The sequence below is a fragment of the Anas acuta genome, chromosome 15, assembly GCF_963932015.1.
Source record: "Anas acuta chromosome 15, bAnaAcu1.1, whole genome shotgun sequence".
Taxonomy (NCBI): Eukaryota; Metazoa; Chordata; class Aves; order Anseriformes; family Anatidae; genus Anas; species Anas acuta.
The window spans coordinates 16985709-17004488 of NC_088993.1; the positions used below are offsets into that span (position 1 = coordinate 16985709).

General features: G+C 44.4%; 1 protein-coding gene across 3 annotated transcripts; it reads right to left on the reverse strand.

Annotated features, from left to right (window-relative positions):
* Positions 1-1500: 1500 nt before the first annotated feature.
* Positions 1501-18460, reverse strand: ZNF598 (zinc finger protein 598, E3 ubiquitin ligase). 3 transcript variants are annotated; one of them, XM_068698815.1, is made up of 13 exons: positions 18132-18460; positions 15377-15489; positions 13837-13966; positions 11483-11694; positions 10691-10908; positions 9966-10083; positions 9491-9532; positions 8731-8912; positions 7425-7494; positions 6018-6781; positions 5019-5154; positions 4088-4232; positions 1501-3815 (listed from the first exon to the last, which is right to left on the reverse strand). In XM_068698815.1, exons 1-13 carry the CDS (start codon positions 18348-18350, stop codon positions 3468-3470), a joined length of 2697 nt encoding a protein of 898 aa, XP_068554916.1. In that variant the 5' UTR covers positions 18351-18460; the 3' UTR covers positions 1501-3467. The 3 variants fall into 3 exon arrangements, with proteins under 3 accessions (XP_068554916.1, XP_068554915.1, XP_068554917.1); XM_068698814.1 differs by having other exon boundaries at positions 7425-7497; positions 18132-18459; XM_068698816.1 differs by lacking the exon at positions 9491-9532 and having other exon boundaries at positions 7425-7497; positions 18132-18457.
* Between the last annotated feature and the right edge of the window lie 320 nt (positions 18461-18780).

Consider the following 18780-nt stretch of genomic DNA (forward strand, 5'->3'; position numbering starts at 1 on the left):
TCTTCATACTTCTTTCACCTGCTTTTTCTCCCTGTGGATTCACTGTGGTAGACAGTAGCTGCTTTCCTCGTATCTATCCACACCAAGTCTTAAAAGCATGCCTGAATTTTGCTGTGAATTCGTGCCATGCCAGCTGCTACCCTCATGCTGTTCCTGCAAGCTGTTTAATATATTCTCTGTTCTAGAGATCTCCAGAAGCCCAGCAGCTAACTCAAGCTTGCAGAGGGCAGGACTGTGCTGCTCTCAGGCTAGCGTGCCAAAAGCTTCTACATAGTGTTAGCATTGAATTTGGGTGTAAAGAAGAGAATCTGAACAATCCTGTAGCTTTCCTGGAGATTTATTCTACAAGGTCATCTTGCTCCAGGAGGTTCTGTTGTGACAACACAGATATTTCTCATTGCTGAAGTTAAACACATCGTGAGGGGTTTTTTGTTTTTATGAACTTATAGTTTAAGCACATTAAGAGTATTTGAAAGCAAGATGTTAACTGGAAATCATTCCCAACATTTTAAGCTACTCCTAGGAAGATGGAAGCTTTGCTTAACTGATACTTAGCAAAAACATCTCCCCCCAACTGCATGCTTCTAAATCTCATACAGTTTAAGTCACGTCTGTGAGCAGTTGGATTTTACTTGCTGTTTTGCCAAGGCACTTTGTAAGATGAGTTTCCTGTCAGGCAAATTGCAGGTAGCTACACAACAGCACTGGGAATTAGTTCATACTACAACAGTAACAGTTACTGCCTTTTTTCCATCACCCAGCCATTCTTTACTGGGGTATCAATACCCATCTCTCTCCCCAGCCAGCACTGTCCCCTCCAAGCACATATGGCTGGCTCTTTCTTTGTTCTGCCTGCTGCAGCTATGAGATCATTTAAACAGAATTAAACCAACTGCAGTCATTGTCTATTCATTAGTAAAATCACATCATTACTTATGTGGAATCAGTATTTCTCTCTATAAAAGCTACTGTATATATTTGCAGACTTCCTTTCCGCCTTGTTTTCCTGAAGCGCAGCAGATGGATGTAGCTCCACTCTGTTTTATTCATAGTACTTTCCTAGATTGCATTTTGAAGCTGTGTGTCAGAAGACCCTCCCTGCCACCAGTGAGGCTCAGAAAAGACCTTCACTGTATCGACTTGAAACCCAAGTTCAGCTGCCTGTATTTTGTTGCAATATGCATTTAAACCTCAGATTCTTTACAAGTTTTAATAACAAACTGATACCAAATGTGGTTTGCAGATTTCAGTTTTTTGCAGATACCTCCGTATAAGCAGACCGCTTCAAAGAGTTGCAGTTGTCACTAATCTTACGTGCATTGTAGTATAAAGTGGACTGTGTATGAAAATAAGTTAAAAATGTTTACAACTTTTGTATATATATAAATATATAAAAAATATCTTTTGAGAGAATAATGTGTGATTATGTATTTTCAGTGTCTGTGTACCAACTGCAACTTATTTTCAATAAAGAGTTTAAAATGAAAAGAAGCGGCCTGAAAAAATTTGGTAACACTTTATTTAACCAGGTGAACACAGGGAACAAGGGAACTGCATCAGTTCAGAGATAGATCAGAGATCAATCGCCTCGAGGAAACTTACAGCAGCACTTCCAGTTCTCAACCTGCCAGGCGGGAACTACGGATCTGCTAATACAGAAGAAATTAACTGAAAATAACGGGAAGACATAAAAACTCCTGGAGAGTATATGCATTTTGTTTCCTCTGAATTTTACAAACCAAAGGAACATACAGGGGGAAAAAAAAAAGTTGACGCTGTAGATCCATTGCTGACTGGATGTGGCACGGGCAGGTGGCATCGAAAGTGAAGCACCCAAGTGCCAGCACAGTCAGGTCTGTTGTGGGTCGTGGTAGTGTCACGGGCATCAGGCCCGGCTCTGCTCGAGAGGAACCCGACTCGAAGCAGGAACATGGAAGCATTACTACTTGCAATATATTCATGCATTTTATAAACAGCCATGCAGCCAATCCTCCCCTCCCCACTTCAGGGCATGCAGTCTGGCCCCTGTGCTGAATACAACACGCTTAGGTATTCAAAACAGCCTTAATTATTTGGAAAAGAAACCAAAAGCACTTTGCAGCCTGACAGCAAGCAAAAAATAAGTAAGTATAAGGCAAGAAAAAATTTCTGTAGCCAGGACTAGCTCTTTAGTAATAGTCTGAGCTCATGTTCATATAAATGCTTATATAAAAGCAGTATTTTATCACTTAAAAATTACATAAATTAACTTCAACATGTTAAAATAACTAAACCTGGTCTGCAAGGATGGGCAAGAATCAGACACTTATAGCCGTGAAAGTGCACTGCAGGGAGGTCTCGTCACTCCATCGCATCAGAGCTGCTGCTGGAGGAGTCGCTTCAAACAAGGAACAGATTCAACTCCCATTTCCTAGAGGTGGAATTTATAGATGGCAAGCAACAGAAGCAAAGCTACTGCAGACCGATATCACCAAGGGAGGTACAGGATGTAAACACTCCATACAGTCTGAACAAATTATCCTTGTTAGTGTAGACCACTGTAAACAGATAAATGCACTTAAAGGCACTGCAGATAAACATGGTCAGTGATCAGCAGCATTTAATGTCCCAATACGCTGTTGCTTGGAACTACCACCATTAATACATCCAAGAACTTAGAAACATGGCAGTCATTAAATAAAATTACTGTGAAGTGTGCTTTACAGGAAGTAAAGCTTTAACATTATGATTCTACATGCAGTGCTACAAAATAAGTTTCTTTAAAGAACATGTTACATAAAATGTCAGAGGCAACTTCAAACCTCAGGTTCAACTCATCACACCGATCAGTCCAATTCTTCAAGTAGTAGAATTAACTCAGTTTTCAAACAGGAATATTCTTTGCTGCAGCCCAATATTTATAGACACACAACTGAAACGGTCTCATTCACTGGTGAGTAGGATCTTTTCCTTTTAGTAGGATCTTTTCCTTTTCGGCATCTTTGCACCCCTGACTACTTTGATTTCCATGGTCACAGAAATAGCACACAGATCAGAATATACGGGAAGCCACTGCTGCTTCCATTCATTTCAGTGACAAAATCTCCCCCCACCCCCCCACAAAAGAAAGAAAAAACCCAAACCAGATGCATATTCCACTACTGTGTCCCCTGTCAGTCGTCAGATCAGAAAGCATTTTCTCAGCTATTGCGTTACAGGAGAAAGGTGGCCCCCACCTGCCCACCCTGCGATTTTGCCCTAATTCTACTCAGGCATTTTGGAAGCTCAAACTTTGGGTGTTAATTAGCTACGGTGCAGTCCAGTGATCCCTTTGCACATTATTTATGAACAGCACTGAGAGGGCTCTCTAACAGTTACCTGCATATGAGTACTCAGCTGGCAGTGGCTCTCAGCCACACTACACTGTCAAACCTCATTCCAAAAAGTGCATATTCATAGACAAACTCTTTTATTGGTCTTCAGAAAAGCTAACTTATAATTCTACTGATTGCTTGTAAAGAAGGGAACTCCTCATCCTCAATATGCAAAGCTTTATGGGTGACAATGTCCTGCTGAGTTAGTACTTGCTTACATGTTGGGCAGATGCAGCAGTCAAGATCAGAGTTGGAGTCCGTTTGCCAAACGTGCTTTTTGTTCTTTTTGGACTTGTTTGAACTTTGCTTTTCTTTGATTCTGAAATCATTGTGAGCAGAAAGCAGTTCTTGTTGCTTAACTGTGTCCGGCAACAACACCAACAACTCATTAAAAATTTTCTTGAAATTATCCCCAAGCAGTTCTCGGCAACTTTTGTAATACTGTGCTGCAGAAATCAGCCCCTTCAGTGAAAAGAAAATTGGAACAGTTAGGAATTTAAAAAGAAAAAAAAGAAAAAAGTCCCATTCATCTAAAAATGCACTCACTTCTTCCCAGGCCACATCATTCTCACTGCTTTTTTTTGCTACCTTAGCACTACAAAAGAGCTACGGTGAAGCACAGAGGAAAAGAAAACCTGTGCAGTCCACCCACTAATACCAAATAGTGACAGACGCACAGTATGAACTGAACAGAGAGGAAGATTTCAGGAACGGGAAGGTTCTTGCCCACTCACCTGTCTGAATTGCCCAGAATGAGTTTTAAACTTGTTGAACTTGGACTCATCGCTTTGGAGAAATTCTTTAATGGATTGTATTAGCTGAATGTTCCTTTGCTGGAAGTTCTCAGGTATCAAGTATGACCCATGACAAGATTTTGGCCTGCATTTGGGGGAGGGAAAAATAAAAGAAAGAAGGAATTTGATACTGCTTCATGTTATAAAAAGATAAACATGATCTGGCTATTCTTTTCTATAGGATGCATTCCCTCCTGCAGTAATGCAGTGGGAGTAATCCTGTGGGATTACTGCATCAGATTCCAGCTTTACCTAGATAGAACACATTAAATTCAAATTTAACGTAGCCTTGACTAGTGATTTTGTAAGAAAGGTTCACTGAAAAGGCATGACAACAGACCACGCCATGAATAAAGCAGAACGGATTAATACAGACATCTGTATTAAACTTCCAAAAATTTTTCCCTTCCCAATTTTTTATAATTTCAGCTCTCTAGCCCAGAAGGGCTCAGCCAGAGACCAGCTACTAGAAAGATCCAAGCAATGAAGGCACGCATTTAGGGGTTGTCAAGAAAAGCAATCTGCAGCACCTTGCTTCTAGGAGTCAGACAATCAACTGAAAGATTAAAGAAATATGTTGTAGCTGTTGTAGAACTGTGTCCAAACAAATCTAGAAAATAGAAGGCTGTGCTGCCAATCCACATGTTTTCATTTCCTCAGACTTGCATCCAAGCAATGCTTGTGCCTGTTTTCACAGGAGTCTCCTGACTGGCCATGGGACTCCACAGCAGAATCGTTACGTGGCTGGTCTCTGGTGCAGCACCTGCTTACAGTAACCCCCTCAGAATATTTCATGCTTCATCTGAAGGCTCTATGACATACCTGAGACACAACGTGTGAAGTAACTCTAACTCAAAGGACTTTTACTTACTCTTTCAAAGATGTAGTGACGGGTTCAGAGATATTGGTGGCTGGAATAACAGCAAAACCTGGAGGGGGTTTACTAACAGGCACGGACAGTCCTGGAGGCGGAGGAGGACTCTTTAATAGCACCACAGTGTTAAAGCCTAAACGAAAGCAGAAATGGGCAGGCAATTAGAGCACATATCTGTGGCACCCACATACCACCATCTGTAATTAACACCAATGGTCTGATGTACTCTCAGAAGCACCAGGAAGTTACAAGTCAACAGTCCAGGCCACTACATCAGAATAAACCTAAAGAAATTAAAGAGGTGGAGATCCAGCCTACAGTCAGGTCAAGAAGCACTTCAGAGTGGCTGATGTTACTCTACAGAGTACTAAACTATTGAGTTAATTTTTCACAAGGCACTAATCAAAAAAAAAAAACACAAACCCAACCCCACTCAAACTCTTGATGGTAAAACATGTTATTAAAACAAATGGAAATCACTCCAGAAGCCACAACAGAACTAGGCATCGCATGTTCTAGTGTACTTCACCTACAATTATCCACAGAGCAGCACAGAACAAAGCAGCTATGCAAGTCATCTCCTAATGCGATGCCACTTTCATTAAAACCACTGCAGGTCACATTTGTTGCTACGCTGCTCCAGTTTTACAGGATTATGGCACCACTAAAAGTAAGGGCATTGCATCTCTGTGAATGCAGAACAATTGACCAAGGAAGCCAACTGACAAGTATCAGCAGGTACAGATCACAGCTAAAGAGGGACTTCCTTCGTCCATGGGAGCTTCCAGACACACTTTTGTGCTCATTAGAAAGACAGTGACACGTAGAGACTGGCTGCTCATCTGTGAGGCCCCCCCCAAAACACAGACACCTGCATCAGACTTGTTTTACAGAGTACGCTCAGGACTGCCTGTGTTTCCCAGACTGCCTTTTAATTTCAGCCATGTTTCTCCAAGCTACAGCCAAGTAAAGCTGACTGTGCCCTGTAGTGCTTACCTGGTGGTGGTGGCATTCGAGCTGATCCTGAGCTCCCAAGTGCTGGGAAGTCTTCCTGAGGTAAAGGGCATTGGTTAGTCACTGTGGGCTTTTTAAGGCCAGGGGGCTCTTTGGGTGTACTACAGATTGCTAACGATTTTTCCGAATGACCATTCATGACAGTTGTGGATCTGTCAGGGGCGTGAAGAGCAGAGGATGCGTTTGGTGTCTGCTCTGCTTCTGGCAGCTTTTCAATGGATGATTTGGGAAACGCTGTCTCCTGAAACTGGTGTGGGGATGATGGTCTCTGCTTCTCAACCCCCATCCTCTTTTTCTTGCTCACTTTTGTAAAAGTTTGTGAGGTAGAAGCTGCCAGCAAGGATGAGACATCAAACATCGTTGGTGTGTTTCTGATCTCCTGCGTTGTCAAGCCACTACCATTGTCTTCATCATCCGACTGACAGAGTTTATTGCTCTTCTTACTTCCTTTAGTGCTATTCAAGGAGGATGTTTTCTTGGCTATCTGATTTACACACGGGCTGCCAATGGCTTTGACCACATTTTTACTGGAACCATTGTTCCACGCAGATGTGATGTTAGTTATTGTTTTACTGTTAGGCCTCATTTTTGACACGAGAGCTGGAAAATCCTCCTCTTGAAAAGCTGTTTTCTTTGCAGTTGCTGTGTATGTCAAAGACATCCCAGAAGAGATCGTAGGTGCTGCAGAGGATGACAAGCTTGGGAAATCTTCTTCTTTAAGCTTAACCGCTGCTAGCTGGGCAGAGCTGTGAGAAAGGACAAGTACACATAGTTACAGCAGCAGGGCAGAGGCAGCAGGACTCCACCAAGCAGAACAAGCTGCATACCTGACTGCAGTCTTCCTCAAACTTATCACTACAGCAGGCATAATTTAACAGAATGTAACTACCCTCAGGCTTATAAACCATGCCTGGAACGAGTCTCCTCAAAGCAGTCACACCAGCCTTGCTGTGTTATCAGTACTGTCTTAGTACACCTTACCCTGACCAGCAGGCCATACACACAACATTCAGAAGTGCATTCTAGCTGCCACATCCTGCAGAGATTCTATTTGAATTACCACCCATTTAAGGATAGGATGAATTTTAAAACCCATAGCATATGGCTCCCTCAAGATAAGCTACTGAATTAAAGAAGTGTCTGGAATTAATACTGAGAACTTCCCTGCAATTGCAGCACTAACAAAAAAATAAAATCAAGCCATGAACTGAAGCAACAGCCTCTGCTGTTCATGCAGGCGACCAAGACAGAAACAGTCTGAAGCAGAAGAGGAACTGGGGAAGGGGAGCACTTGAAGCCTAAGTGATCTGTAAAATCATTTTCTACAGAAACAGAACCCACATAAGTTTCTACATCAGCTCTCAACACTGCAGCCTTGAACAAACTTACCCTTGTAGAGGTCCCACTGCTGAACCAATTGCTGGAAAGTCATCTTGGCTTAAAGCACCGTTAGCAGCTGCTTCTTTTGGAGTTTTGACAAAAAGAGCAAAGAAATATTTCAACTGAAATCCATTCATTTCAGAGGGAAGCTATCACTGAACATGACAGCAGTATTAACAAGTTTCATTTTCAGCAGCTGATGAGGTCATTAACTGACATTCCAAAAAAGGAAATTTTAGGTCCATGCATCACTATTTCCTTCAATTAACCACATTCAACCACATTCACCATTATGTCACCAGGTACTGGCTTTAGCATGCGGACAATTCATGATACTTATTATGAGCAAAACATTGGCTGGTAAGATGCCTGTGAGGATATCCTGTAGAGACTAAGATGTCAGTGCCCCCAGCTGCCTGCTCCACACTTCTCCCTGAGGCTAGCACTCAACTGCCCGCACAGGGTTAGGATTCTCTGAGTATGCTGATGCTTCATTTGGAAAGCTGCTCCTCTGAGCTTTCCTCACACCTCTGCTGCACAGGTGCCCAGACTGCTCAGCAATCAGCTCCTGGGCAGTTATTTTACATTGAAACATAAATCACTTCAACTTGTATTTGCCTTAAAATGCAGTGCTGTGGACTGCAGCAGTTCAAGGACAGATTGGTAACAGCTTTGACACACGCAGCAAAAGCTGGGCTAGCAGCAGGAGGAGATAACCTTGCCTCCCATCCCCAGCTGAGCTGTACCCATTAACCAACCAGAGCTCTCAGCAGCACTCAGCTCATTATGAAAGCATATAAACTAAGGGGGAATCCTGTTGTAGGAGCAATAAGGCAGTGAAAAAGGGATCTAAAGCAACAGTAATATCAAAACAACAGCATCGTCTTTATTTGCCCCTAAACCTAATTCGGAACAATTAAAAGTTTGATTTGACCAGTTACAGACTTTTACTAGGAGCAACTTTTTCCCAAAAAAGGGAACACTGAGCTTAAGCACCACAATAAATCAGTTTTTGCACACTAGAGTAGGAAATGTCAGCCTGAGACAATAGTTGTGGATAGAGCACCATATATACTGTTGTATGTTGATTGTGTTTGGTATTTATACCCTGCTCCATTTTAAGTATAACCTGCTGCAAGAACCCCAGCCCGCTCAGTCACATTTCAATGCAAACAGTTGTTAGATTAAGATTCTGCACAGCTCTCCCCATATCCCCCAGCTTTTGAGAACAGTGCATGGCAATTCACACTTCTGCCAGCCCGATCTCCTGAACCATCGTATCTCCCTGCAGCTGCAGAACATGTTCAGCACTAACCTGGAGTTTCATTCGAAGACTTTGGCACGCGTTTGGAGCTGGATCCTTCTGAATCCCTCAGGTCCTCCTTTTTACCTCTACTGCTGCTGTCCTCTTTGTCTTCTACCCGTTTTTTTTCCTCCTGACGTTTTGCTGCTACAGATGCCCTGACTGCCGCCGCAACGTCTCTGTCTTCTTCTTCCCTACAGGACAGGGCAGATTTTCTTGGTCAAACAGCAAGGATTACTGAGCACATTTGTCTCACTCCAGCTCTCACCTCTCTGGTGTCAGGTCTGTTGACAGTCCCTGGCCTTGTGCTGCCACCTGCTGAGAAGGCTGAAACAAACCCACTGCTCCGATACACCCTGACACCAGCTGGTAAGATGGGCAACACTTAACCCCTGGATTTGCAAGTTCTACATGGTGATAACAATCCAGGACAGGAGAAACCAACTGGAGTGAACTGGGAGAGACAGTACCAAAGATGCATGGGGACACCTCTCTCACATTTTCAGATGTATGAACGTCTTATTTGTAGGCCAAAGTAATTCTTTGAAACATGGCTTGTCATGAACTCTCAACACATGCACAATCCACATGCGACACCAACACATAAAGTGTTTAGAGATGGACTTTTTCCCCTGGTGAAATTACCAGTAATGAACCAGCTGACTTTCCAGGGAGAAAAAGAAGAAAAATAGATGTGCAGTATGTATAAAGCACTCAGGTCTTGTGTGAATGAATAGACATATAAATGCAAACTTTCATTTCAATACTTAACCCTCTTCTTTTTCCAAAGCATTCAGTCTGGCCACACAGAGATCTGTTTGTTCAATGAAAAGCATGGTCCTTAGAACATGAACTTCATGATTACCCAGACCAAAAAGTCCATTAAACCTGCAAAGACTTATCACTTCAGAAAAGCCTATTTTAAAAGTTGGCACAAAAACAGTTGCTGAAATTAATTTAGGACTCCGATATTAGTTAACCCACACATTGAAGATTACAGTGTTCATTTTCTTTGGCAAGTCCAGAACGCTTAAACTTCACACAAAACAGCTACACTTTCATCAAATGCCTGGTCAGCATGCAGGCTTAGACTGAAAATTAGTTTTGCTCTCAACTAAGGATTCACTATGAAAGTTTCCAAATTTTGTACCCACTTCCTTCCTGCTGGTCCACCAAAAGCCTCTTAATAACTAAGTAAGAAACAGCATCAAGCAGCAATAAAATCCACAAAATATTTTGCCACTCACCTCTTATACCTCCAGCTGCCTCTTCTGTTTTGCTGACTTCCTCGGCCACCCAATCTGCCTGACCTTCCTTGCCTGTTGTACCTGTCCACTTCCTCATAGTCCTCTCCACCTATAACACCTGAACAGGAGGGAGGGTTGATCATTCTTAAAGTTATTTCTCTAATCTGGGCATCACACTATGCCTGAAAAGGAGCAAAAAATACACTAGTACAAATAAACCTATCTTGATTTCCTTCTGATGATTAAGTAGTATGTAGCCTCCAGGACTGCTACATTAATGGTTGGACTTGATATTAAGAGTCTTTTCCAACCTAAATGATTCTATGACTGAAATATATTTTGCAATATATAGATTCCACGTATTTAAACCTGCAGTGTGAGTTTTGAATAATCTCATTTTTGTGCAGATTTCTCTAAATAAAATAGAAGTATGTATGTATCTCAATCTCAGCACACCAAAGTGGTTATGTTCCTCTGGTCTCATGCTCCTTGTTCATCACTATTTCATATCAACTGTAATATAAGTAATTTGTGTAATTAGTCATTGGAGAAGTTTAGTTTCACTAAAATTATTTATCATCACTGAATCCACACATGGAGGACAAAAAAAATCAGAGTAATTTAGGAAGGGAAAGACCTCTGGTGGTCATCTGCTCCATCTCCTTGCTCACAGCAGGGCAGACTCTGAAATTACGTGAGGTTGCTCAGGGCCCTGCCACACTTACCTTCCGTCCTCCTCTGGTGCCTAGGAGCATAGGTAAACTGGAGGTCTATCTGCCGGTTCTGCCTGGCCTCAGCCCTGTTCTTGCTGTGGCAGGCTGTTTTGTGCGCTTTATAATCTATTTCTGTGCGGAAAGCATGGGTAAACTGTTCTGTACTGCACCGCCCCTCTTCGCAAAGGAAGTGCTTTTCGCGGAAGTGTTCACGAAGGTATTCATAATCGCTGGAAAGAGAGAAGAGGCTGAGCTGCAACTTTCCCAACACATTTTACTAATGGTATATGTTTATTCTTCACTCCATCTTTCAAAGAAAGAACCAACTGCCTAGGCTTGTCTTTATCTCCAGGCAAGTTTTCCAACTGAAACCATTTCTGTGCAGTCTACACATACCCCTTAATGCACAATCCCAGACATTAACCTGAAACTACTGGATACTTGTCACACCAAACTGCATGCAAGGCACGTGTTTCATAAAAGAAAATTGAGTTTATCTGCTTTGCACATAAATGTTGGAATATTAGAGTTAACACACTACACTGCTGCAGACACCTGCCTGTCATGCTCCAAAATGTAACTTAACACCCAACATTAACATTGATGAGGATGACTTTAAAGCACAAATAGACAGAAAGTAGTTTCTGCAGCTACTGGTTTAAGGAACATGAAAGCCTACAGCCAGTCTGCTCACACATTCTTGCCCTCTATCTTCAAGCACTCCTCTTACAGAAACTCAAAGCAGATTGAAACAATTTCTCTAAAAATTTAAGCTACAGAAAGAGAAATTAAACTTTCACAAACCTGTAGTATTCCTGAGCACCATCAGAGTCACAGAAGTGACAAAAATAATGATCTCGTCTTAGATGTTTCAGTAACTCATCATTATCCAAATAACGCTCGTCACAGAATTTACACAGGGGATGCCCACGATGAGAGGTGTCATCTGGATCTCCATGGATTCGATGGCGAGCAAGGTCCTTACGAGTATACCATTTCCGTTCGTACGTAAAAATCTGAAGAAATACACAAAAAAATTGAATGAGCTAGGTTCCGCACAACTTACTCACTTGCAGGAGTCAAAAATTTGCTTTAGAAAGATGCAATTTGATGACACCTAAAAGTTTCAGTGAATAGGAACCAAAATTCAAGAGACTGAATACATCTCATTTGTATTTCACTCACCTCAAACACTGGAAACAGATCTAATTCACTTTTCCTTTCACAAGTGTGTGTATTAACATAATATAACAAACTTTTAAACCTCTATTGGAAAAAAAAAACTACTTTTTTTATGAAAGTACAGTATTTTGCATGCTAACTCAAAAAAGTGGAAGTGGCCTGTTTAATGCTCCTCAGACAGCAGCTACCCCAACATAGCTACATACAGATGATACAGTTCAGTGTACAAATTCTGCAGTCTTCTGTCCCTTTTAACAAAAGCTATTTTAGTAAAAAGGGTTCTGAAGATGCCAAAAAGATCAATACACCCTTGAGAACAGAATATCCTTTATTTCTTGCCTCCTCAACAAGGAGGCACGACTTATTCCAGAAAAAGGCTCACTTGGCTTAGCTAGGGTTGATTGACCGAAGCTTCTATGAGTTTAAGAACTTCTTTGCAGCCCATATGGAATCTTCCTCTGAAATAAAAATGTGCCTGCAGTATTCTGAAATCAAAAGCCAACAACTTCTAATATAGTTTGTGACGTCTTTGGGAGATGATGATAAACAAGCTTTAGTGATGGCTGCTTAGGCTAGAGGTGGAAACACCTCTTAACCAGAGTTCAAAGGACACTGCAACCAAAAGAAGTTGTGTTGGCCTCTCCAACTCACCTCCCTTGAATTAGGGCTATTGATTGCACAACCACAGAAAAGAGAATCAAATTAGTTCAGTGAAAGCTAACCCCGCAAAAAAGATGCATTGGTCTCAGAGATGCATTCATCTCAGCCCTGACCACTTCTGGATCTTGTCCCTTTTGGCAATAACCTACAGTTCAACTGGCATAAACCAGCTGTGACACCACCATATAAATGCATTTCTCTTAGTTGATACTCGACTGGTTTCATAGAAAACAAACACACGTACAAAACCATATGTACCGAGTTCTAACAAAACCTGCTCATGAATTAAATTCCCTCCTACAGCAGTACACAATGCTGACGACTATTAGGCACAGAGGTTAGCAGTCCTAGCACTCATTTAACAGCAGCTGCTGATTTTGTCTGATGTGCTTTTCAGACACAGGAAAACACACCAGCTCCAGGGAAAGGTGGAAAAGGTGGAATTCTGACTTTCAGACTGAAAAAAGCTTTGCCTGACTGGCATAACAAGAGCTGTTATATGGGAAATTTGGGTGGGTTAAGCAAAAAGGACAGTGATGGTGATAATAAGATGTGTAGCTTTAAGACCCAGAACAGGCAGACAACTCAGCTTTCCAGTAACTGCTTTATCTTTACCAGGTTGTAAAACACATTTTAAAACAGCCTCGGTCATTTTGTTTGTGTGTACATCAAACATGGTGGACCTCAATTGCAGACAACAGTTAAATTTCATTTTCCAATCAAATCAACAAGATACAGGAAATTTGCTCTGAACAAATAAACAAGATAATGAAATATAATTATAGTTCATTAAACCAGCAAGATGGACTCTCATCCTGTACATGAGTCAACTGTAAATGCTATGATGTCTCTGGTCTCAGAAAGAAATCCATCCGGCCCTGATACATTCTGCCTTCTGAACTGGCACCAACACTTTCTCAGTTACAGTTTGTAAAGTCATCACAAGCCTTAATAGATATCAAATCTCTAGTTACAGCTGTAGTGCCTACAGCTCAGGCTTAACTTCCTATCAGGCAGTTAGGGTTTGTTATTTACACAATGTGGGGGAGGAGCTAACCTCAGAAGGTTATTAACGTGGTTGGGTTTAATTTAAAACATAATCCATTCAGAACCTTCAGGCCTCTTTCATTAATCAGTTTATGAAAGAACACAGAGTTGAAAGGAAGCAACTGACCTAGCTGCAGGCAGACAGAAGAAATTTAAAAAGCAAATTGGTGCTGTTCAGCCACCCCCTTCTTCCCACCTCCCCAGGTATTGTTGCAGGTCATGTAAGGACTCAGCCCTCCTTCCCACGTCAGGACACAGAACTAGCTCACCTTTAAGTGTTTAACACAGAGCTTGCAACAGAAGAGTTCATGCTGCTTTCTCATGTGCTGTTCCAGATCTGCAAACGTGTTGAACGGCTTCAGATCTGGACACAAGAAGCACTCATGCTGCAGCAACTTCCTAAGGGACAAAGAAAGATTTACTAAATATTATCCCTCTCAGCAACCCGCTACCTTTATCAAAACCAAATGTTCTGTCAGTAGCAGAATTCTGCATTTTTATAGCTCCCCCAGCAACTTGCAATGAGGTTAGTGTCCTGCTCACTCCAAGAATACTTTGTCATCTGTCAGGAACAGGACAGAACCGAATTACTGTAGGAAAGGAGCTGAACAGTTGCTGTCTAAGAAATCCACGTGCCAGTGGTGCACTGCTAGTGTACTAGAACATGTCCGTGCAACAACCCCCAGCTTACTGAAGGTTCAGCTGATGCATGCAAGGTTCACACCCAGTTCAATTACGCTTTCTACTGCAGAAACCAAAGTATATGATGGGGGGCATAAAAAAAATGTAATAGAAAAGGAAGAAAAGGAAGAAAAGAAGTAACTCCAATGCTTCACAACCAGAGCTGAAGGCAGAGCACTGGCCTCAGCAGGAGACCCCACTCACATGCACTTGATTTCTGCCCCCCGAGTGGCAATCTCAGCAGCTCTCCAGCAATCAGATCATCAAAAGCAATTCCCAGAGCTGGCGTATAATTAATCAGAATGTTTCCAACTGCTTCTGCTCGCTAAAGCCCATTGCCCAATTCCATAAATTGGAAGTCACACAAAATTATAAACTTATCAGCAAGGCTACATTTTTAGCCCCAGTCAGGTTAGATTAGATAAAACACGTGACTCTCCAAGAAAAAGGTACCACTGCCTACGTGGTTTCACCTGTTTTTGTTTGTCTTTCCTTTTAAGTGGTCTTAAACTTAAAGCTTCCTAATAAACGTGCTATGAAAAGTATTTTTAGAACACGATGCTGATGCCACATTTTTACCCTGGTTTTTTTTTGTTTGTTTGTTTTTACTTCACCCTTTTTCTCTCCCATTTAGGACTAACACCTTTGCAGGAAGAAGAGGATGCTCTTCTTTTCATCTGATGTAGCATACAAATGATTGTGAGTAGTCCTTATGCAACACAGGAATAAATAGCATTACCATAGTAATTTTGCCTTTACTAATTTACAGGCCATATAAGGAATTAAAAGCCTTCCAGCAAGTTTGCTGTTGGTAAAGAAGCAAAAAGCAACTTTTCTTGACAGAGCAACACTCCTGTACTATGCTTCTGTAAATCCAGCGCCCCAGGGCTTGAGGAGCTGCTCTGTTTGAGGACCATGGCACTGAGAGCTCATGCCAACCGTGCCGCTCCAGCTCCTCATCCCACCAAAGGCTCCTGCGCTGCGGGGTGACTAACACAGGCAGCACGGCAGCCACCATTTCCATAAACCAAAACCACACTGCTGTTAACGCACGCGTTTCCGGCCACGTAAGGCAGATAAGAATATGTGTTTTAGGGACACGTTACAGAAAGGAATTCTGGTGCTTACCTGTACAGAGCATAAACCTCTGCATCCATAAAATAAATGTCATACTTCTTCTCATGCTGCAGCTGGCTAAGTGCTATCGTTGAGAAGGATGTGAGCTTCCGTCCAAAGACGACCTACGGGCAACACAACGCAGGAATCAGACAGAGAACACGTGGGCTGCACAGCCTTCAGGATTACAGAGCAGCTCCTCAGCACAAACTTTGTCAGGGATCTCATTGTAGCCTAAGGCTTGGACAACACGCCCCGAGCTGTGCCAGGCCCAGCTGCTTGTCACCACCAGCTGCTGTCCCCACGGCTGTCAGCAAAGCAGCGTGACAGCTGCTTATCAGCCTCCAGCAGGAGCACCAGGCAGAGGAGGGTGGGACTAGCCTGGTCTTTGGATTTTGAACTGGATTAGGAAACTCTTTTATGATGCTTTGCTACCACAACCATGCTGAGAGTAAACATCTGCCAGCAATTCAACCCATTCTGCAGCGAGTGTCTGTCCAGAGCCCCGCACTCAGCTGCCTCCTGGCAGGAGATCACCCAGACTTAGAGCCTGCAAGTGAGAAATGATGGTACTCAGAGTCCGACTGGGAAACTTCAGCTGCTTCTTTCCTTTCTCACCAGGAAAGTGAGAAACGGAACGCTGCCTCCCTTCCCAAAGTATCTGTCCCCCTTCTAAGGGAACTGGGCTGCTCCCAGTGACCTCCCTGCAGCCTGGGCAGCACAGCGCAGCCACCCGTAGTGCTGTGTCCTTCCTGAGAAGTCTCATGCCCTCGGTGTGCTACAGCACACCCCCACTTTGGGAAGTGCTGGTGGGGCAGCAATATTGATGGAATTACCGGCTGGAATTACCTGCAGCAGCTCAGGAAGGCTAAGACACAAATATGCTAATTGTCCTGAGTCGTCACAGTAAATACAATAACTCTGGAAATACCTGCAGCCTTCATAAAAGCATTCCATTAGATACTACACGTGTAGTTCAGTCATGTTAAGTCACTCCTTTATCCCTCTTGTGCTGAAATACCTCGGAGCAAGCTGTGTGCGTGTTCTTGCTTAAAGCTTTCTTTACAGCCAGGCTACTATTAAGTTAACCAAAGTGCTTTTTATATATACACAGGCACACACACCTCTCTGGAATACCAAGCTTAAAATAAAGAGAACACAAGTCTAAGTTTGTTGGATAAATGCCTAACTTCAGCTATTTAAAAAAATAGTTTCAGTAAAGTTCTACAGACATTTCACCTCAGCCTGAAGCGCATTTTGGAATAGAGGAATGGGTCAAGAAAAGCAGATTTTATCACAGGAGTTCAACGTAACATGAAGTAAACACACCGACTGATCCTCCACGCCTGATCCAAGCACATGTCAGGGTTGCTTTCCAGGTCAAGTAATCCTTCCTAGCACAGCAATTAGGCACCACTGAGAGCACACATTACCATAACGAGTATATCCTGCTTTCCCCTCCATGTGTTCCCTGGTGCCAGCCATCTTTGGAGCTGTTTCCATTTCCTTTGGATGTGTCCCTTACCAGTCCAACCTACACTGATCAGCACAGCACCAGCTGAGGTCTGGTGGAGCTGCCCTCGCCTCTTCTAATTCCACACACACCACGCGAATGAAGAGACCCTGCTTTACATCCTACTTATACAAACAGTTCATTCGAGGACTGTCTTGATGTGGTTCATGCCCCCCAGAATCTTTTTTCTTTCCTTGGGGCAGACGGGTGCACACACAGAGCAGCATTACAGCTGTGCTTAAAGATGAGGGGAAAAAGAGCCCAGCCATCAGGAAGGATCTCTCGGGCAACTCTAATAGAAGGATGGCTTTTAACAGGTAACAAATGAGAGAAAAAGATGTCTTACTGCACCAAAGTTCAGGCTGCATAACAGCGATTATTACAAACCTGGGAAGATCTCAAGGTTAACAGGCCATCTGTGACCCTAAGACAAGCAGCGTTAAGGCACAAGAGCAACACCACAGCTGGCTTCTTCCTAATACAGCAGAGGCAGAGCAGCAGCTCCCCAGAGCTGCTGTCAGAGACAAAAATCACTTTTTAAATCTCTTATCTTCATACATAGGCTACTCATGTGCTACTGAGGTCAGCTTAAAAAAAACACATCAACATGTCCGGCCTCCACGAAGCCTGAGGATCTTGAGCAAGCAGCTTAAGAACTTCAGTCCCTCCAAACTATTTGAACAATACGAAAAAAGCTGCCAAATAACCAGAATTAGCTGGGGGGAAGAGGGGTGTCCCCTTTTGCCACAGGGGAGAGGAAGAGCTCCCCTGGCAGACTTATTTTACTCCATTTCCTAAACCACACAACGCTAGGAACAATTCTTTTCTTCTAAAAACTTTCTTTTTTTTCCTCAAACCCTTTTCTTCTAAAACCTTTTCTTCCTTTACATCAGTCCAAACCGGAGCACTTGTTCCTGCCAACACCCCCAAACAAAGTTTCCTCCCCCGATCCCTGCTGGCACCAGCCCCCCCACCCCACCCCCCAAATGCTCGGGGCCGCTTCCCCAGACCCCTACCGGGGGTCCCCATGCCCCGACCCCCCCCCCGGGGAATCAGAAGCGGCACGGGGGGGGGGGGGGGGGGACAGCACACGGCGCACCCCCACCCACAGCAGCACCCGCAGGGGATCGGCACAGGCCGGCAGGGCGCGGGGCAAGCCCGGAGCCCCCCCCTAAACCCCCATAACCCCGGCTGGGGGCAGCGGCCGGCCCCGAGCCCTCATCCCCGTGCCCTGGGCCCGGCGGCGGTGCGGACCTGGCGCAGCTCCTCGCGGCACACGGCGCAGTACCGCACACCGCACAGCGCCCGCATCCGCACGGAGCAGCGGTAGCAGATGGGGTGGTCGCAGCGGCCCAGCGCCACCACGTCGAGCTCCCCGCAGCACAGCACGCACGGCCCCTCCGCGCCGCAGCCCGAGCACGAAGCCGAAGAAGCCGAAGCCGAAGCAGCCGGGCCCGGCCCTGAGGCCGCCATGGCGGCGCCGACCCCGCCGCGGCCTAGGCCCCGCTCCGCCTAGCAACCGCCTCCTGCACCACCGAGACGAGGCCTAGAGCGCCGCCACGCCGCGCGACGCTCTGCCCGGCGGACGACCATAGAGAGGAGCGCCCGCCTCTCCTCCACCCGCCCATTAGCCAACGTGGGCGGCCCGCGGGGCCACGCCCCCTCGACGTCACGCGCTTCCGCCAGCTCTGACCATAGAGAGGGAAGGCAGAGCGGCGCGCTCGCCGTGCCCTCACAGGTCCGCTCTAGCCGCCTCTCGCTGCTCCGCACCGCCACCGGGGCCTCGGCTCCCCGCGGCCGGGGGCAGCGCCGTGAGAGGCCTCGGTCGGGCCCTGTCACACGGCTGGTGGCGTATCAGGCGTCAGTGGCGCAAAAACACCACAAAAACAAGCGAAAAACGTTA